The 22562-nt window shown below is 39.6% G+C and overlaps 1 protein-coding gene across 6 annotated transcripts in view; it reads right to left on the bottom strand.

The window, feature by feature from the left end:
• The window catches only part of IL15 (interleukin 15), a 127246-nt gene that overhangs the window by 12140 nt on the left and 92544 nt on the right, over nucleotides 1–22562 (bottom strand). For all 6 annotated transcript variants that reach the window (XM_065904415.1, XM_065904413.1, XM_065904416.1 and 3 more), the window contains 3 exons: nucleotides 3092–3190; nucleotides 1864–1961; nucleotides 478–562 (listed from right to left, as the gene is read on the bottom strand). In XM_065904415.1, the coding sequence (XP_065760487.1) occupies nucleotides 478–562; nucleotides 1864–1961; nucleotides 3092–3103 (195 nt within the window). In that variant the 5' untranslated portion in view covers nucleotides 3104–3190. The remainder of the gene's footprint in view (nucleotides 1–477; nucleotides 563–1863; nucleotides 1962–3091; nucleotides 3191–22562) is intronic.

Genomic DNA, 22562 nt, shown 5'->3' with positions numbered 1-22562 from the left:
CTTGTGTTGCCCACACAATAATACAGCCCTTATTTTTTTCCTCTACAGGTTCTGCCAAAACACCCGGTGTGTCCAGAGGGGGTTTTCTAGTCCATGGAACAGAGAGTCCTTCCCTGGGTCAGCCTATTTCCCCTACAAGGGTCACCAAGTCACCTGGTTTTTCTGCTAACGAGCTCTCTGGTCTGTTTGATATCTGGAGGATATATCTGTTATGTATCTGACAGGAAAAGGGAGTCTCTCTGGCCTGTGGTCACAGAGAGTTCTTCACGCTAGGCCACTCATAAATTGAGGTTTAAAGGTAATTGCCATCTGAAAATTCTAAATAAAAGATTTCATTGGAGGTTCTATGAGGCATACCAATTCTACAGAAACATTATTGTTTCAAGTGAGATTTCATTAAGACTGACAGGAAAATACAGGGAGTAACAGACTCCATAGCAATTATATGAAAGATTTTATGGAAAAATGAGTACTTACTTGAAGAAGATGTCCAACTGTTTTCAAATCATTTATTACATACTGCCAGTTTGCTTCTGTTTTGGGAAGACCTGCACTGATACAGCTGAAAGCAAAACCAAAGAGCAAAGCATTTTGAATCAACATAATACTGTCTTGCTGAATACTACAGGCAAAAGAGCAATCAAGATCTTTTTATTCCAACAAGTGAAAAAATGAGTGCTATCTTTGCCTTTGGGCGTTCCACAGCCTTGTAGATGAATAGAAACACTGAACATATAGTACAATTTTGGTGCTTTACCCTAGCTTGATGACAAACCTGGATTACAGAAAAATCTAATTTGGAGGGATAACTTATAGATAAGTTGGTGCAATTTATCACATCAAAATAAAAACATTGCTTGATGTGCGGCAGTGCCCAGAATATGCTTTTGAATGAATTATTACTTTCCTTTAAGTAGAGGTCCGATCAGACTTTTAAGTCTAATAAATGGGTAAAATTATTAAATAAGCACTCATCTTTTTGATGTAAGCATTTTGACAGTAAATATATGCCCCTTACATGCACCTTATAGCAGCTTTCTCCATAAACATTATGGACTTGAGCCTGGTCACAAAACTAGATCATGCAACTTACGTATTTTTGCAAAATGGAAATTTAATATCAGGACAAAAGATACATACACTGACCAAGTAACTGCAGAATAATTCTTGGAGCTTCAGGGAAAATAGTTGCCCCCTGATGGATCCAGGACAGAAGCATGCAAGTCAAAACTATTCTTTTTTTGAGAGGAGGAGTTACCTGCACAAATCTGTGGTTCCCCATAACATGAAGGCATTAGCAGAATAAAACTGAACTGCAAGTCAGATCGCAAAACTACAAGTTGGGTGAGTGCAGTGTATTAGTTGCATCTAACAGAGAAGGAAAAAGTTAACAGGCATGGGAAAATATGAATGTTTATTAGGAGGAAAATCAAAAGGCCTAAATGAAGAAATAAATGTTTCAAACTGAACTAAGATAGGGCTCAAAGGATAAGAAGAGTCAATGTCAGGGGTAGATAAAACAAAAAAGCAACATGGGTAAGCCCTCAATATCTATTTTCTTACTGGTGTGAAAATCACACAGGATGTTAATAAAGAGTTTCCTTCCAAGTTTAGTCAGATATCAAGAAGTCCAATTTATTTGCAGGATGTAATACTCATTTGGAATTTTATAAGAATATAAAAATTCTCTGTAGGATGTTTACCAAACCTCCTCTCAATCTCCATAATCTGTTATCATACCCCACATACTGAGAACCTAAAGATTTAAGCAAACTGAACATGAACCAATTTAATAGAGAAGATATTGAAGAACAATGATCCTGGTTATTAACACGATGATTCTATGCTGAAAGATAAAATTACCCCCAAATGAAGACATGAATGCCAGCCTCTGTTAAAAAATGACTGTTGAGAAGTAAACAGAAGTAGCATTGGATGGAAGTGCTTCTCAAATATGGTTTCTGAAAAATAAAATCATGGACAAGGTGGTTAAACTTCTCAGTGAAACAATGAGACTCAAAATGATACCTTATCATATTTTTAGGTTCCAAAATGTAAACATATCAAAGTTTCAGAATTCCTTATTGGAATGAATGAAATTAGAATGTATCTTTTTTTGCTTTCTCCCCTACCTTCAATTCTGTCTCCTACATGCAAAGTTCTTTAATACATATTTCCCCAATTGCATTTCGATGATAATAATGTATAAAAAATATGTATATTTACTAATTTACCTATATGGTAATATAATTTGTTTCTATTATCCTTAACTTCCTTCTCATCCTTATTTCCTTTTTTCTTCTTTTTTTTCTTACTTACTTTTCAATTGTCCAACATAGTTCATGTTAGTTATAGGACTTACTAATATAGGTATGCTAGTTATATACTAATTTCACATAACAATATGAAAATTAATTACATATTAATATAATTTGGAGACAAACTGAATAGAAATGGAACCAACCAAAGATACCCTATACTATCTTAAGAGCTGATATATAATAAATTTTCTGGGTGATTTAGGAAGATTACTTATCTCAGAACTTCCTGGAGTTTTTATATTTCTGCCTGCCTCTTTCATGTGGTCAAAGTCTTTATAGTTTCAGAGAACAATGCTTTTTCCATTTTTTGGCCATGTAGCATCATGGGATCTCAGCCCCCCAAGCAGGGATCAAACCCAAACCCCCCTGCATTGGAAGACAGAGTCTTAACCACTGACCTGCCAGGGAGGTCCCAAAAGAGGGGTGTTGACTTAACCTCTAAGAATCTGTGCTCCATGTTATTCACACTGAAAGAATGAATAACAACTAGGCCTTTGTTTTCAAAGACTACACAACTTATTGATTAGACATTTAAAGAACAAAATAGAGTGAGATAAGTGAAAAACAACATGAAGAGTACATCAAGGTGTTAATAGACTTTAAAAACCTAGTTTATTTATTTTCAAAATATAAACAACCCATATGTCAACAGACACCTATGACATCCCAAAATCTTCAGAGGAGAGCCATATAAGTTATTATGAAGTATCTGAGACACAAGTGACCTTTTAAGAAAAGTCCATATACTATCTTCATCTAATTTCTCTTACCAAAATTCTCATTACTCAATGCCAGAGTAAATCCTTCAGTATTGAAGAAGAGCTGGCTATGGCAATGGGTTTCCAGCAGGCATCCATCCAGAATACTTCCTACAATACAACCCAGAGTGAAGACGATCCATTAAAAACACAAGTGGACTAGTAGGGGGAAGGAAAGGGAATGGCATTAACAGTTACTGAGCACCAACGTTTTCACAGTCACCCTATTAGTCATGTGTATCTTATTTAATCATTGGAACAATCCTAAGATGGAGGGCTGGCAACTTTTGGGTGAGCTGCCCAGGCCCCACAGGAAGTACAGGACAGCCATGATTTGAGACCAGGTTTGCCTGATTCCAAAGCCCAAGTCCATACCACTGTATTAGGTTCTTGAACTGACTGAATTCCAAAGACATATTAATGAAAAGCTGAAGCAGCCAAATACCTTAATGCATATAAACTACTGACTATTAATATAATTTACAACAGAAGAAGCTACTTCTATAGACATTGAATAGATATCTTCAGTCTTTATATCACTGCTAACTGAAACATCATTTGAGAATTTCATAAGCAACAAAATCCTGTTTAATTTAAAGTGATGAAGTATATGAAGATTCAGTTCAGTTCAGTTGCTCAGTCATGTCCGACTCTTTGCGACCCCATGAATCGCAGCACGCCAGGCCTCCCTGCCCACCACCAACTTCCGGAGTTTACACAAACTCATGCCCATCGAGTCAGTGATGCCATCCAAACACCTCATCCTCTGTCGCTCCCTTCTCCCAATCCCTCCAGCATCAGGGTCTTTTCTAATGAGTCAACTCTTCGCATGAGGTGGCCAAAGTATTGGAGTTTCAGCTTCAGCATCAGACCTTCCAATGAACACCCAGGACTGATCTCCTTTAGGATGGACTAGTTGGATCTCCTTGCAGTCCAAGGGACTCTCAAGAGTCTTCTCTAACACCACAGTTGAAAAGCATCAATTCTTCGGTGCTCAGCTTTCTTCACAGTCCAACTCACATCCAAACATGACCACTGGAAAAACCATACCCTTGACTAGACAGACCTTTGTTGGCAAAGTAACATCTCTGCTTTTTAATATGCTATCTAAGTTGGTCCTAACTTTCCTTCCAAAGAGTAAGCGTCTTTTAATTTCTTGGCTGCAATCACCATCTGCAGTGATTTTGGAGCCCACAAAAAAAAGTCTGACACTGTTTCCACTGTTTCCCCATCGATTTGCCATGAAGTGACGGGACCAGATGCCATGATCTTAGTTTTCTGAATGTTGAACTTTAAGCCAACTTTTTCACTCTCTTCTTTCACTTTCATCAAGAGGCTTTTTAGTTCATCTTCACTTTCTGCCATAAGAGTGGTGTCATCTGCATATCTGAAGTTATTGATATTTCTCCCGGCAATCTTGATTCCAGCTTGCGCTTCTTCCAGCCCAGCATTTCTCATGATGTACTCTGCATAGAAGTCAAATAAGCAGGGTGACAATATACAGCCTTGACATACTCCTTTTCCTATTTGGAACCAGTCTATTGTTCCATGTCCAGTTCTAACTGTTGCTTCCTGACCTGCATACAGGTTTCTCAAGAGGCAGGTCAGGTGGTCTGGTACGCCCATCTCTTTCAGAATTTTCCACAATTTATTGTGATCCACACAGTCAAAGGCTTTGGCATAGTCAATAAATCAGAAATAGATGTTTTTCTGGAACTCTCTTGCTTTTTCGATGATCCAGCGGATATTGGCAATTTGATCTCTGGTTCCTTTGCCTTTTCTAAAACCAGCTTGAACATCTGGAAGTTCACGGTTCATGTATTGCTGAACCCTGGCTTGGAGAATTTTGAACATTACTTTACTAGCGTGTGAGATGAGTGCAACTGTGCGGTAGTTTGAGCATTCTTTGGGATTGCCTTCCTTTGGGATTGGAATGAAAACAGACCTTTTCCAGTCCTGTGGCCACTGCTGAGTTTTCTAAATTTGCTGGCATATTGAGTGCAGCACTTTCACAGCACGATCTTTCAGGATTTGAAATAGCTCAACTGGAATTCCATCACATCCATTAGCTTTGTTTGTAGTGATGTTTCCTAAGACCCACTTGACTTCACATTCCAGGATGTCTGGCTCTAGGTGAGTGATCACACCATCGTGATTATCTCGGTCGTGAAGATCTTTTTTGTACAGTTCTTCTGTGTATTCTTACCACCTCTTCTTAATATCTTCGGCTTCTGTTAGGTCCATACCATTTCTGTCCTGTATCAAACCAATCTTTGCATGAAATGTTCCCTTGGTATCTCTAATTTTCTTTAAGAGATCTCTAGTCTTTCCCATTCTGTTGTTTTCCAGCCCTCAGGTGTTCCACAAAAGCGCGGAACACAAAGCTGTGCCTGCGTTTTCTCCCTATGCCGCCCGAGCGGCTCAGGCAGCCAGGCGCTTGACGGGCGCTCTCTCCCCGGGTGCGGGGCGTCTTCTGTCCTGCGCGATCCCAGCCTCAGTTTCCGCGGCGCCAGTCGAGTGCGTGCGCCCTCTGCCCTCCGCGTCCCCAGCCCCAATCCCCGCCCGCGCCGGTCGGGTGCGTGTTCCCTGTGTCTAGCCGCGACCCTCCCGGCGGATGTCGACCATCCAGAATCTCGGGAGGTCTTTGATTAGAAGGCGGAGGCCCGTTTGCAGTGTGGCAGGGGATGCGGTCCTTGGGGCAGAGCCTGCCCCCTTCCCCGCCCCCCTGCCTCCTGCCTCCGGCGGGGCTGGACCGGTCTGCAGCCTGCGAGCTCTTCTCAGGACTTTCTCGGTCCCTTTGTTCTGTGAACGGCCAGCAGTGTGTTCCGGCAGGTTAATTTTCTCTCTCTCTTGCTGTCCCACAGTTCAGGCTAGGAACTCACAAAAGCTCCCTCCGATTGTCCTCAGGGCACTCAGGCCCGGACCCTGCCCCAAGCAATGCCGCCCGCTCCTCTCCATTCCGCCCCCACTTGCTGGTTGCGGATGCGGGCGTCTGGGGTACTTTTCTGCTGGGAGTTGCTTTTAGGCTCGTAATCTGTGGGTTTTATTTATTTTTCCCCTCCCAGTCAGGTTGCCCTCCGAGAAACACTTCCCCCAGGCCCGCCAGTGCGAGGGTTTCCCGGTGTCTGGAAACGTCCTCTATTAAGACTCCCTTCCCGGGACGGATCTCCGTCCTTAGCTCTTTTGTCTCTCTTTTTATCTTTTATATTTTGTCCTACCTCCTTTCGAAGACAATGGGCTGCTTTTCTGGGCGCCTGATGACCCAGCTAGGGATCAGAAGTTGTTTTGTGAAGTTTGCTCTGCGTTCAGTTATTCTTTTGATGAATTTGTAGGAGAGAAAGTGGTCTCCTCGTCCTACTCCTCCGCCATCTTGGCTCCTTCGCTGTTTTCCTCTATTTCTTTGCATTGATCGCTGAGGCGGGCTTTATTATCTCTCCTTGCTATTCTTTGGAACTTTGCATTCAAACAACAGAATGATCTCTGTTTGTTTCCAAGGCAAAACATTCACTATCACGGTAATCCAAGCCTATGCCCCAACCAGTAACGCTGAAGAAGCTGAAGTTGAATGATTCCATGAAGACCTACAAGACCTTTTAGAACTAACACCCAAAAAAGATGTCCTTTTCATTATAGGGGACTGGAATGCAAAAGTAGGAAGTCAAGAAACACCTGGAGTAACAGGCAAATTTGGCCTTGGAGTACAGAATGAAGCAGGGCAAAGGCTAATAGAGTTTTGCCAAGAGAACGCACTGGTCATAGCAAACACCCTCTTCCACAAGAGAAGACTCTACACACGGACGTCACCAGATGGTCAACACCGAAATCAGATTGATTATATTATTTGCAGCCAAAGACGAAGAAGCTCTATACAGTAAGCAAAAACAAGACTGGGAGCTGACTGTGACTCAGATCATGAACTCCTTCTTGCCAAATTCAGACTTAAATTGAAGAAAGTAGGGAAAACCACTAGACCATTCAGGTATGACCTAAATCAAATCCCTTATGACTATACAGTGGAAGTGGGAAATAGATTTAAGGGACTAGATCTTATAGACAGAGTGCCTGATGAACTATGGATGGAGGTTCGTGACATTGTACAGGAGACAGGGATCAAGAGCATTCCCATGGAAAAGAAATGCAAAAGGGCAAAATGGTTGTCTGAGGAGGCCTTACAAATAGCTGTGAAAAGAAGAGAAGCAAAAAGCAAAGGAGAAAGGGAAAGATATTTCCATTTGAATGCAGAGTTCCAAAGAATATGAAGATTACACATTCCCATATCCAATTCCACTTTTTAAAAAAAAATTAAAACCAAAATATATGAAATTTAAACAACTATTTTGGCCATCATTCTAAAATAATATGTATTGTTGACTTCCCCTTCAAAAACCAAAATCTGCCATGTCTCTCAACATAAGTATTCACTGCAATTAAGTTTTGTAGACTGAAATAATTATTTTATTTTCAGATATTTTTGAAATGTAAAAATGATTATAATATATGATGTATAACTCTTTAAAAGAAAAACTAGAATTTAAGTATTAAAAAAGATAGTGTAAGTGTATTTCCAATAAAAATGCTGTCTATTTCACAACAAATTATTAAGTCTAATCTTCCTATTACACATAATCTAAACCACCCATTAATCAGTTTAATTACAGCAACGTCGGTTACTCTCATCTTAATCATTCTCTTTGCCTGTGTTATGTCACTGCTCCAAATTATTTGCAAAACTTTACAATTATCTTCACCATTTCACTCAAACTCTTAAATTCCCTACTTCCTTTTTAGTTGTAGGATCCCCCACTCCACATTGTTCAAGAAGCAGGATTTACTAAGCTGGGACCAAGCAGTACGAAGGGTGATCCAATTGTTAATGAGGCCTCAGGAGGCTGCTTGAGTAACAATGAGTATTTCAATCCTGGGCTTTTGCATCAGTGTCTCCACACACGCAGGATGTTAAAATCTTACCAACCAGACTTTCACCGTCCTGCCCAACTACCTGCAGGGTGTCTACCACAGGGTGTAAGTCAAGGACAACTAACAGCTTTAGTCAGAATGCTCCATGCCAAGTATGGTAGAATAAGTAGGAAATGACCTCAAAGACTTCTAACAAGTAATGATAATAAAAACCAGGGTTAACTGAGGATATTTTTACAGCTTTGTTAATTTGGCAAAAGAACTGACGTGGTTTTCTGGCTAACAGAAAGAGAGATTTTCATAACAGCTTTGGAAGTTTCGACAGTTCATACTATGTGGATCAACAACTTTGCTAAGAACGTGAGTGTGTGTAATCCAGGAGTGTAAAGAAGACCCAAAAAGGTAAAATACTCTGTAACTTTCTCTGAGTAAGACTCAGTGTTAACACTTAATACAATTATCACTCATGATGGCAATACTAATTAGAGTAGGAACTGTTTACCAAGTGCTTTTAAGTCTACAAAATTATTTCACATACATTATCATATTCAGTCCTGGCAATATCTTTATATGAGAGATATTACTCTTATTTTCCAGTGAAAAAATTGAGGTTCTGAGAGGTTAAGTGACTTGCTTCGGAAAAATGTCATACACGTGGCTATCAAAATTCTACCTCACAATCCAGGTTGCACAGGTAGAAGAGAGACGCAAGAAATAATAAACTCTGGTTGAGAAGTGGAGGTCCTTACTATGGAAAGCAGCTGATCCATCCCATGTGAATCATAAGAAGCCATTGCTCTCTGATAGTTTACAAAGAGGTCTTTCATTTGTGGTTGCCAGGGGGGAGGGAGGTGGGAGAGGGATGGACTGGGCGTTTGGAATTAATAGATGCAAAATAGTATACACAGAATGGGTAAACAACAAGGTCCTACTGTATAGCACAGGGAACTATATTCAATATCTTCAGGTAAGCCATAATGGAAAAGAATATAAAAAAGAACATATGTGTTTATTTACATACGTGTGTGTGTGTGTGTAACTGAATCACTTTGCTATAGAGCAGAAATTAACAAGATGTTGTAAATTAATTGTACTTCAATAAAAAAACAAACGTGTTTCACACTGTTCTGACGTAAAACGGAATTCGAGTCCTTTCACAAACATCATCTCATTTGTCTCCCACAAAGTACCTGTTAGATACAAGTGGCTGAAACCAGGTTAATTACTTTCTGAGAATACAAGTGTAGTGATGAAATAAATTGTCCACTTCCTTATAATGTCATATTTTTGGAGAACTATGGAAGCAGTGTTTAATCCTGGGACACAGTTTGCATATGGTCATGAAAGGCCCTAACACTCAGCATCTTTGAGGCGTCCTTCATTCACCTGCGTACCTAGATCCAGGAATAAAAAAGACTAAATCCAAGCCCTACTCTCAAAGAGCTATCAGAGTTTAAGCTGATTTTTTTTGGACTCCTGTGACTGGGTCTCACCGCAGGGTACTCCCTGCACTTACGACAGCAATACTATCTGATGTCACTGCCTAAGAGTTAGACATCACGAAAAGCAGACAATCCACACAACGCAGTGGCCCCAGTAGGTTTAATTCTGGAGTGACTTGTGAAAACAATTGTAAGCATTCTGTGTGCTAAATTGCTTCAGTTGTGTCCGACTCTTAGTGACCCTATGGGCTGTAGCTCGCCAGGCTCCTCTGTCCATGGGATTCTCCAGGCAAGAATACTAGAGTGGGTTGCCATGCCGCCAGGGGGCCTTCCCAACCCAGGGACTGCACCCATGTTTCTTAAGTCTCCTGCATTGGCCAGTGGTTTCTCTACCACTAGCACCACCTGGGAAGCCCCTATTCTATACCAAGAGTAGTTTTTTCCAGTGAGGAAAAACAATCTAGCATACTGCTGTTTTCTTTTGCTTGATTCTGTTTAATTATTTACCTGCCTAGTCACACATTTAAAATAAACTTAAATAGACTCTGCAAGAAAAGAAGGGCTATAAGTATTGGTTAATTTGGTACACTCAAAAAAACTAAAACCGAAGGCAGACCAAGGTTGAATACTTATGTGGAATATAAAAAATGTAAGACTATATGGCTGTCCTTAATCCATTTAGTATGCATTTATTGAGTACTTACTACATGCTGGACGTTTCGGCATGACCTAGGCATTCCTGTTCACAAAGCAAATCAGTGAACATAGAAGCACCTTGGTTTCAGGAAGAAAGATGGACTACATATGGTATACATAAGTAAATGGATTATGTATTTCATTAAAGAGTAGTTAAATGATACAGGAAGAAGAAAACAGGTAGGAAGGACAAGGTTGCAACTTTAAGAAGGGTGATGTTCTAGAAGTCAAGTGAGAAAAGTACATTTAGGAAAAGGAAATGAAGACCATGTCGATGTGCTGACAGGTCAAGGAACACAGACTGAGTGCTTAGCAGCGCTCAGCAACATGAGGGTCATGGGTGACACTGCAAAGAGCACTTGGAGGGCCTGGGCGGCAGAGAAAGGTAAAGGATTGTAAGCTGCTAGTGTAGACAGTGTTTTGAAGAACATTGCTCCAAAAGGTGATAAGAGATGGTAGAAAGTGAGGGAAATAACAGCACATTTGTAAGCTGAGGTAAAAACTGATTATGGAAGAGAGGGGAACAATTGTCAGAGGGACACTCTTACATAGGGCTTCCCTGGTGGCTCAGATGGTAAAGAACCTGCCTGCAATGCAGGAGACCCAGGTTCAATCCCTGGGTCAGGAAGATCCTCTGGAGGCTACCCAGATCCTCTGGTGGGTACCCATGGCTACCCACTCCAGTATTCTTGCCTGGAGAATTCCATGGACAGAGGAGCCTGGCGGGCTACAGTACATGCAGTCCCAAAGACTTGGATACAACTGAGCGATTAACACACACACAAGAGAGGGGAACGATTGTCAGAGTGATATTCTTGAATAGGCAAGTGAGGATGACATCTGGGATATTGTGATTTATAATATGTATTTGGTCTTCATTCTCATTTCTGGCCCACAGCTCCTAAAATCCTAGGAATTTCTAGTGTTGAGGGTGATAAGGAATCTTTGAGAGCGATGCGATCTTCTATTATGATAATGAAGTGACTTTTGGACTCCACCCAAGGATGTGGGCTGGTTGCAGGGAGAACCAACTATGTGATTAGAGGGTTGAAACTTTCAGTCCTATTTCTGCCCCCACCTCAGGAGAGGAGCGAGGAACTGGAGATTGAGTTCAAACACCAAGGATCAGCGATTTAAGCAGTCATATCTATGTAATGAAACATACATAAAAAACCAAAAGCGCGGGTCTGGGGGCCAGGTGGAGGTGCCAGGAGAGGCCATGCAGCTCTGTGCCCTTGCTTCACACCTTGTCCTGTTCAGTTCTTCCATCTACCTATTCCTGAGTTATATTCATTTATTAAAAACCAATAAACTGGGGGTGTTGGGGACCCCTGATTTATAGCCAGTTGGTCAGAAGCATAGATAACAACTTAGACTTTCAACAGGCATCTGAAAGCACACGATGGAAGGCTGGGAGGGGGCCAGACTGAACCATCAACCTGTGGGATCTGACCCCTAATTTGGGTAAAAAGTATCTGAATTGAGTTGAATTCTTGGACATCATCCTACTGGTGTCTGAGGATTACCTGTTAGTCGTAGGGCAAATCCACCCTCCTCACGTTGAAACTGAGTGCTCAAAACATCAAAAGAGTATTTTATACACAAAGGGGTCCAAAATTGGTCACCTTTTCAATATGAGCTTGGGAAGGAAGGCTGAGTAGAAGGAAACCTAGACGCACAGGCTGAGAGGCAGGTAGATGTGGTGGTGAAATTTCTTGACATTGCTTCGATTTTCTGTTAACTAGGACTAAAGTCATCAGCAGACAGCCTGGGAAGGAGGTGTTATGGGTTGAAGATAGGAGAATACATGAAATACTTATCAAGGTATAGAGGACAGTGAATAGATGTTAAGTATTTTACAAGAGCCTAGCTTAATGAAAGTTATGGTCATGAATGGCCAGAAAGTAAGATTAGTCAGCACGCTCGTGTTTCCTACAGCCACATTACTACATACAAAGAATAGCTAGGCTTGGAGTAGGTAGAGAAATGGATTTAGTCACGGCTGCGTATGTCAAGCAAGTACAACAAGGAGAAGGGCAAGGGATTTTAGAGTATGTGTAAGGGAGTATAAGGGACATGTGTCTAGGTAATATTGTTTTTAAAAATTGTAATTGTGGAGCTTCATAAAGGAAGGGTTAATGGAATCATGGGGCTTTCCTGATGGCTCAGTGGTAAAGAATCTGATTGCCGAGCAGATGTGGGTTTGATCCCAGGGTTGGGAAGATCCCCTGGAGAAGAAAATGGCAACCCACTCCAGTATTCTTGCCTGGGAAATCCCATGGACAGAGGAGCCTGGCAGGTTCCAGTCCATGGGGTCGCAAAGAGTTGGACAAGACTTCGGAACTAAACACTTCCATTGAATCACATCATGAAGAACAGATAGATTTTAGATCTGAGCAAAAGGAAACAACACTTTAGGTGGAGAAAAGAGCCTGACAAGGACTTGCATATTCTGAGAAAAGTGAGTCCTTTGATAATGGTGTGAAAGCAGTGGTAGGAGACTGTAAACAAAACTTTCACTATTGTATAAAGCAGGAGTCGGTAAACATTCTCCGTAAGGGGTCAGAGAGCAAACGTCATGCTTTGTAAATCTCGTAGTCTCTGTTTAAACTATCTAAGGCTGACATCATGTGAAAACAGCCATATACAACGCATGAGTGAATGGGTGTATCCAATGCAACTTAATCAAAACAGACTGTGAATCTGACCCACAGGCCAGCCTCTGACACTTAGGGATTTCATAATCAGTTCCAATTTCAGTAGAGTTGAGAAAGTGATATCTTTAACATCTTAAGTTGTCCTGTCACTAAGTGTACCGGCATTTTTTCAGTAACTTATTTCAAGCTGTTTTCAACTGACACCAATATTATGAAATTTTCAAATAAGAAATTTCTTAAAACACACAATCTGTGTTCAGCATTAAGGCTAAAAAAATCCAATGTGAACTATGTTATCAAGAGTTACTACTGTGACTTTTAAAAATTACTTCCATTTAAAAACAAGATTTGGTGCACTGGGATGACCCTGAGGGGTGGGATGGGGAGGGAGGTGGGAGGGAGGGTCAGGATGGGGAATACATGTACACCCATCGCTGATTCATGTGAATATATGGCAAAAACCACCACAATATTATAAAGTAATTAGCCTCCATTTAAAATAAATAAATAAATAAATAAAAATAAAAACAAGATTTGAAGTTGGCATTTAACTTTCATGACTCCACACAATGTTATTAAGGCCGATGAATCACAACAGTTTATCAAAACAACAAAAATAAACGATTAAGTAAGATTTTTTAGTATTTAAAAAATGCTACTTCATATAAGACCTATAAAATAATATACATATATATTTTAAATAAAACAACATGAAGTTCTTGGAATACTTAAGACAAATTGCTTAACTATACTGAAATGCTTCCAAACAAATCACAGCCATTTAAAATAAATATCGCATTGCCAAGGACAAAGGTAGTTATAAAGTTTGGATGCCTTAGTTACCATGACAACTCAAAAGGCCTTAACTAGACAGATGGTATTACAGAAAATGAATATAAAAACACCTCAGGTAGTTTATCATCAAAGACAACAATGATGCATGTGTGAGTGTATGCATGTTAGCTGTTCAGTCGTGTCTGACTCTCTGCAACCCCATGGGCTGTAGCCCGCCAGGCACTGCTCATGGGAGTCTCCAGGCAAGAATACTGGAGTGGGTAGCCATTTCCTTCCCCAGACAATGAAGCATACATATATGTAGCTAAGGGGCATATACAAATGATGCTCCTATCACTCTTTGATAATAATTCTACATAGCAATATGTTCATGTGCGTTTTTTACCATTTGATGTAAGTGTTGTTGAAAAATGTTTTGGGTAAATGTTTTTGAGAAAGGCTAACTCTAGGGCAGGTATAAGTAGAGAGCTTCTGCAGAGCAGCACAACTTTAATACTTAACCTACTGTCCAGAAATGGTCAATAAGCTCTATTCCTCTAGCTTAGTTTCCAAAAGCACTTTGTTCCAAAAACTGGTGAAGATGAAATCATAGTACAGAAGGACATTAGTATTTGAGAAAGAGGATAAAGAACATTCTTCTTACCAGACCTCAGAAAATTTAAAATTCACTGAATGTCTGTGAAATAATAACATGAAAATACATTCTAGGAAAACTTTAAAAAAATTATCAAAGAAAAAGAAAAATATGGGATATAAGAAATTATGAAGCACAACACATATAATATTCACACTTCGGTATAACTGTCACTTTTTTTTTTAAGTTTTTTTTTAATAGATCTCACTCATTCATTTAATTTTGCAAAAATGTGAGATTCTTGTGGTTAGAAACCTTATTTATCTTGTTTATTAGTGTACTCCAAAACAAAAAAGCATACCAGGTACACAACGAGCACATATGACATGTTTGTTGGATTTTATTTTTCACTTATTTACAATTACACTGCCCCCATAATACACACACACACACGCGCGCACACACACGCACACACACATGCACACACACATGCACACACACGCACACACACATGCACACACACGCACACACACTCTTAGAACTATCAGACTCTTACCTGCACTTGCTTCCCTATCCAGCAGGTGTCCCAGTCGGCCACTGTAATACTATCCTAAGGAGAATCTAAATCTTCATCCACTAAGTTTTCTCTACATTTCACCTTTCTGATACTTTTAATTTGCCAGTATCCAATTCCAAACTACATAGCATTGTTGGAAAAATGTGCCCTTATAATTTTTTGAGATGCAATCTTTAATGGGCGTTCTCTACATCTTGGTAATGATTTCGGGTTCTTTCTGACATTTCCCACTGTACTTTTAAAATCAATTTTATTGATGTAATTTCAAGGTGATAAAACACACCCATTTTAGGTATATGATATGCAGAGTTTTGACAACTGTATCAGTTCAGTTCAGTCGCTCAGTTGTGTCCAACTCTTTGCAACCCCATGAAACACAGCACGCCAGGCCTCCCTGTCCGTTACCGACTCCCGGAGTTTACTCAAACTCACACCCATAGAGTCGGTGATGCCATCCAGGATCTCATCCTCTGTTGCCCCCTTCTCCTCCTGCCCCCAATCCCTCCCAGCATCAGGGTCTTTTCCAATGAGTCAACTCTTTGCATGAGGTGGCCAAAGTATTGGAGTTTCAGCTTCAGCACCAGTCCTTCCAATGAACACCCAGGACTGATCTCCTTCAGGATGGACTGGTTGGATCTCCTTGCAGTCCAAGGGACTCTCAAGACTCTTCTCCAACACCACAGTTCAAAAGCATCAATTTTTCGGTGCTCAGTTTTCTTCACAGTCCAACTCTCACATCCATACATGACCACTGGAAAAACCATACCCTTGACCATACGGACCTTTGTTGGCAAAGTAACGTCTCTGCTTTTTAATATGCTATCTAGGTTGAGAAACCTGTATGCAGGTCAGGAAGCAACAGATAGAACTGAACATGGAAGAGCAGACTGGTTCCAAATTGGAAAAGGAGTACATACATCAAGCTTATTTACCTTATGTGCAGAGTACATCATGAGAAACACTGGGCTGGAAGAAGCAAAAGCTAGAATCAAGATTGCCGGGAGAAATATTAATAACCTCAGATATGCAGATTACACCACCCTTATGGCAGAGAGTGAAGAGGAACCAAAAAGCCTCTTGATGAAAGTGAAAGAGGAGAGTGAAAAAGTTGAACATTCAGAAAACTAAGATCATGGCATCTGGTCCCATCACCTCATGGGAAATAGATAAGGAGACAGTGGAGACAGTGTCAGACTTCATTTTTTGGGGCTCCAAAATCACTGTGGATGGTGACTGCAGCCATGAGATTAAAAGACGCTTACTCCTTGGAAGGAAAGTTATGACCAACCTAGATAGCATATTAAAAAGCAGAGACGTTACCTTGCCAACAAAGGTCCGTCTGGTCAAGGGTATGGTTTTTCCAGTGGTCATGCATGGATGTGAGAGTTGGACTGTGGAGAAAGCTAAGTGCTGAAAAATTGATGCTTTTGAACTGTGGTGTTGGAGAAGACTCTTGAGAGTCCCTTGGACTGCAAGGAGATCCAACCAGTCCATCCTGAAGGAGATCAGTTCTGGGTGTTCACTGGAAGGACTGATGCTGAAGCTGAAACTCCAGTATGTTGGCTACCTCATGAGAAGTGTTGACTCATTGGAGAAGACCCTGATGCTGGGAGGGATCGGGGACAGGAGGAGAAGGGGCGACAGAGGATGAGATGGCTGGATGGCATCACCGACTCTATGGGCATGAGTTTGAGTAAACTCCGGGAGTTGGTGATGGACAGGGAGGCCTGGCGTGCTGCGATTCATGAGGTCGCAAAGAGTTGGACATGACTGAGCGACTGAACTGAACTGAACTGAACTGAGGTTGGTCCTAACTTTCCTTCCAAGGAATAAGTGCCTTTTAATTTCAGGGCTGCAATCACCATCTGCAGTGATTTTGGAGCCCCCTAAAAATAATGTCAGCCACTGTTTCCACTGTTTCCCCATCTATTTCCCATGAAGTGATGGGACTGGATGCCATGATCTTAGTTTTCTGAGTGTTGAGCTTTAAGCCAACTTTTTCACTCTCCTCCTTCACTTTCATCAAGAGGCTTTTTAGTTCCTCTTCACTTTCTGCCATAAAGGTGGTGTCATCTGCATATCTGAGATTATTGATATTTCTCCCAGCAACCTTAATTCCATGAAATTGCTCCAACAACAACAGAAAACATAGCTATAATCATCAAAATTTCTCCCATGCCCCTTTACAGTCATACCAGTCCCAACTTCAACACCAGGCAACTCCTGATCTAATATGCACTTTTCCAGATAGCAGTGTGGAAGAAAAATCACAGATAGATTCCATGTGGTAAATATTATGAGAAAAGAAGAGGAAAATTCATGCTAAGATTATTACTTTATTTGGTGAATAGGCAGCACATTCATGATGATTAATTGCAGAAATCAAAAGTTCAATACAGAAAAAAGAATCCTGAATATATCATAATTTTCAAGCTTAAAAATAAAATAAAGTAAAATGAGGTAAAGAAAACCTAAGCAAACTAACAGAAGGTTATGGTAAGCATAAAAGGAGAAAATTAAACAAAGAAATCACAATAAGAAGTTCACATATAAAAAGTAATGTAGCAGTAGTAAATCCAAATATACAAGTACATTCACCCATACCTGAAAAGGTGTGATTAAAAACTACATTTGATTACTTGGATTGGGTTTTAAAAATGAGAGGCAGAAAGATAACAGATAATGTTTTTTTAATACGGTATCTATAAAAAATGTAACAAAAATGAAAGGTTACAAAAAGCTTGAAAATAAAAGTACAAGTAAAGATATGCTAAGCAAATATGAGTATAGTAATAATAATACCATAAAATTAGAATTCAAGACAGAAATTCAATTAGAATTCTAAGCAATAGAAAGATAATGGATATGGATGAAAGTTACAATCTGTAAGAGGATATAATAACCATGAAGCTTTATGCTTCTAAGACTATAGTTTCAAATATATAGCAATATAGCTTCAAATTAAATAAAGGAAAATCTAATAGAAAAACAAGGAGCTATTTAAAAATCTTAAACTCTGCTCAGAAATATAAACATAAAAATGAGTAGGGCTGTGGTTTGGGTATGCAAGTTAGCTAATTCTCAAAACAACACCACCACCAACATCATCATCTTGTAGTATTTGCAAATTTCTGTTATGAAAGTACTTCACCATATTTCAAGTCATAGTGTTTTAATAACTGGTTCACAAAATTTCTGCATATTTAACCATTGGCTCTCACAAACCAATTAGAGCTGACTCTAGCACACCACTGCCTGTGGTAAATTTTAAAATACAATGAACAATGTTTTATGTAGTGTATATGTATATTAGATTAACTATAGATAGATGAAACATTCTACCTCATAGATATAGCACATAAAAAATAAACACATGGGACATCCCTAAGAGGCTGTTTATGACATATGCCTAAAGCATCAAAGTGCTAAACCTAATGTCTCAAAAAAAATTACACAAAAATGTGAAATGAGATTCTATATGCCTGCCATAATCACAAATCAATAATATCAATAATATTTGATGATTGAATTAAATAATATTGAATTAAAATAATATCAGTATTGTTGAATTAAAAAACAGTAAAAAAAAAAGCAGTAAAAAATAGAAAATTAAAAAAATTATACACTTGAAAATGTAAATTACCCTTTTAAATAGAAATGGTATAAAAGAAAATCAGTTTGAAAATTACATGTCATTAAAAAAACATTATGGCAAAAGCATAACATATAGAATTTTATAGACTCTCACAGAAAATAATTAGATTGAAATACTTTATTATTTATTAATCTCAAGAATCTATAAAATAATTTTAAGAGGAGAATTAAGTGTTACTAAAGATAAAAAGAGTAATAAAGTAGAAAAGGTAATTAGTATAACTAAGAGATGTATCTTTGAAAAATAAATCCGATCAAAACTATAAAGCAAAATGTCGGATTATATATATATGTATTAAAGCACAAAAAGGCCATTAGTAGTATAATTTTTGCAAATTATATGTTCATGCAAATCTATTTGACTTTCTAAAAAATTACCAAAATGGACTCATGAAAATAAGGAAAACCTAATTAAAGATTAGTCAAAATATATGTCATAAAAGGGGCTTCCTGGTGGCTCAGATGGTAAGGAATCTACCTGCAATGCAGGAGACATGGGTTCAATCTCTAGGTTGGAAAGATCCCCTTGAGAAAGAAATGGCAACCCCAGCGTTCTTGCCTGCAGAATCCAATTGACAGAGGAGCCTAGCGGGCTACAGTCAATGGGATTACAGAGTTGGACATTACTGAGCGACTAACACAGACATGTAATAAGACTCTGAATTCTTTATGAAGGTTTTTACCAAAAATTCAGGAAATTTACAAATCGTTATGGTAATTACAGTATTATTCTAATTTATGGGCACCAAAATCTAACATCAAAACTATGTAATGATAACCCAGAAAAGAAAATCATATAGCAATCTCTTATAGGAACACAGATACTAATTTCCAAAATATTAAATTTTACTAAGTAGAGTGTTAACAGAATAAAACTAAATAATTTTGTTCTTAAAAAGATGGTCAGCATCAGGAAGTTTACTTGTGTGCATGCATGCGTGCTAAGTTGCTTCAGTCATGTCTGACTTTTTGCAACCCTCTGGACTGTTGCCAGCCTGGCTCCCCTCTGTGGGATTCTCCAGATAAGAATACTTGAATGGGTTGCCATGCCCTCCTCCAGTGTATCCTCCGGACCCAGGGATTGAACCTGTGTCTCTTATGTTTCCTGCATTGGCAGACAGATTCTTGACCATGGGTTCTTTCCCAGGGTGCCACCCGGGAAGCCCTTAGTTGTGTATTTACTACATTAACAGATAAAGAGAGAAAAGTCATATGGTTGCCTTTGTAGATGGAAAAAACAATTTGACAAAATTCAGCACAAAATCATTAAAATGTCAAAATAAGATCCAACTGAAAAACAGTGTCTAATACAAACCTGTAGGATTCCTATCTGGGGTCATTTTCACAAAGTACAGGCACTGAATAAGGAGACACATATTCAGGGCTGCCAGTCAACACTGACGTGCTCACAACTCTATGGGTTTGAATCCTCTCATTTACTCTCTAGGTGACTTAAAGACATGCCTTAGTTCTTTTTTTTCCCCTAAATCATCAAAATGGAGATGATCATAGAACATACCTCTTATGATCATTGTGAAGATTACTGTGAAGATTAAAATTTATATTGTGCACAGGCATAGGAAGGACTCACAACATCATCTATGAACATTACATTGGCATCTCATCAACAACCTTTGAGAAAAATATGGCAGGCACCATTATTACCAGTCTCACTTCACAAAGGAAGGGAGTAAAACTCAGAGAAGTTAAATAATTTGCTCAACATTACACATAGTAAGCAGGAACATAACTGGAGTTTATTCCTAGTTCCTTCATTCACTCACACATTCATCAAAAATACATTAAGCCCCAACAATGTGTCAGTCATTATTCCAAGGACTCAGCACTGAAAAAAGAAAAGAAATAACCCAGGAAGTCAGGAATTAAAGTTAAAGGAGCCAATTATAAAGTATGACTGACAAAACAAAATTACCATGGAAAACAATAAATACAGCACTAGTGAAGTTAACCTATATTTTACAAAAGATGGGCAAGAAAGGCCTCACTAATAAGGTGACATTAAATTGAAGCAAAGTTCTAAAGGAAGAGAGTGAGACAGTGTCTGAGGAAACAGTTTTCCAGGCAGAGGTAACAAGGAATACAGAGACCCTTATACGGCAAAAGCTTGCTGGGAAAGGCAAGGAGGCTCTATTTTTAATTCTTTTGACCTTGCTGCATGGCATGTGGGATTTTAATTCCCAGACCAGGGATCGAACTTGTACCTCTACCCCCCTGCAGTGGGAGCATGGAGTCTTAACCACTGGACCACCAGGGAAGTCGCAAAGAGGCTCTAATTCAACCAGAAATTCAGGAGGTCAGGTGAGACGAGAGTAGGGGACATTGGCAAGAGGTATGGACTTGGGGAAGGACTTGAGCTTTCATTGGAAAATCCATTTGAAACATATTGAGCACAAGAAGGATGTAAGCTGGTTTAGATTTTTAAAGCTAGACTCTGGCTACCGTATTGAGAAAGACAGTTTGGGCAAGCACAGGCTTGGGGAAATGTTTGGAATCTTGCTACAGTAATCCAAGATAACAGTAATGGAGAGAGAGAGAATATATAGTTTGAAGATACAGGACTATCTGCTAAATTGGATGTTCAGTATAAAAGAAAGAGAAGTGTCAAGAATGACGTCGAAGATTTGGGCCTGAAATGGCCAGAGCCAGTTTACTGTTTATTAAACTTAGGGAGATGGGGAGAGATGATCTAAGAGAAAATTCAGGAGTTCAGTTTTGAAAAGATTAAGTTTCACAACTGTTAAGTATCCAGTTTTATCAAGATGTTAGGAAGAGAGCGAGAGCTGGATTTCAGGACAAAGACCACAAAAAGAATAATGGGAATGTTGGTAATATACTAAATAAGCTATAAAGTGTGTGTTAGTCACTCAGTCATGTCTGACTCTTTGCAACTCCAAAGACTGTAGCCCACCAGGCTTCTCTGTCCATGGGATCTTCCACCCTAGGGATAGAACTCAAGTGTCCTGCATCTCTGACATTGGCAGGCAGATTCTTCACAACTGAGCCACCAGGAAAGCCTGATATACTTTATGGCAGTTTAAAACCTGGGGGGAAAAATATGCTTGTCACAGAATTCCTGCCGTGGGCTCTCCCAGTGAAGAATACTAGAGTGGGTTGCCATTCCCTTCTTCAGGGGATCTTCCCAACCCAGGGATAGAACCTAGGCCTCCTGCATTGCAGGCAGAGTCTTTAAATAAGTAAATATAAAGGGAACCAGAGAGCTGTTGTCTTCATGCTCCAGTGCGGTTCACCAGACATTTACTGAGCATTCTCTGTGCTTGGCACTAGGGTTACAAAGGTGAAAAATCATAGTCCCTGTCGGTGAAGAAATTACAGACAGAAAACATACTTTCCTTGTTGTTGTTTAGTCACAAAGTCATGTCTGACTCTTTTGCAACCCCATGAACTGTAGCCCACCAGGCTCCTCTGTCCATGGGATTCTCCAGTCAAGAATACTGAAGTGGATTGCCATTTCCTTCTCCAGGCGATCTTCCTGACCCAGGGGTCAAAATCATGTCTTTTGCATTGGCAAGGAGATTTTTTTACTGCTGAGCCACTAAGGAAGTCCAATACTGTAAATGCTAAACCAGCTTGGATATCACAGGTCTGTAGGAAGAGAAAGCATCCTAGTGGAGATGACAAAAATTGATTACCTTAAAGGGTGATTAAAGTTAGCCTATTAAAGTTAGTCAAAGTTTTCTCTGCTTGGAAAGCAGAGGAAAATAATGGGGGAAAGCATGGAGGCAAGAAATATCATGAAGCATTCAGGTAAACTCCAAGCACTTCAATTTTACCAGCACATTAAGTTGGAGAAAGGGAGTAAAAGTGAAAAATTGAAAAAACTGAAAGTGGCTCAGTTGACTCTTTGAGACCCCATGGAGTATACAGTCCATGGAATTCTCCAGGCCAGAATACTGGAGTGGGTAGCCTTTCCCTTCTCCAGGGGACCTTCCCAACCCAGAGATCAGACCCAGGCCTCCCTATTGCAGGCAGATTCTTAACCAGCTGGGCCACAAGGGAAGCCCAAAAGTGGTATGAATGAGGTATGATCAATGATAAATGAGTTGTCATGGAAAACCTTGCTTGATAGAACTTGCTGTTCACTGTGTTCAGAAGTGCAAGGCACAATCAAACTTCCATTTCATTTAGATGT

This window comes from Muntiacus reevesi, chromosome 13 (genome assembly GCF_963930625.1).
Source record: "Muntiacus reevesi chromosome 13, mMunRee1.1, whole genome shotgun sequence".
Lineage (NCBI taxonomy): Eukaryota > Metazoa > Chordata > Mammalia > Artiodactyla > Cervidae > Muntiacus > Muntiacus reevesi.
This window is presented reverse-complemented; position numbering and strand designations above follow the sequence as displayed.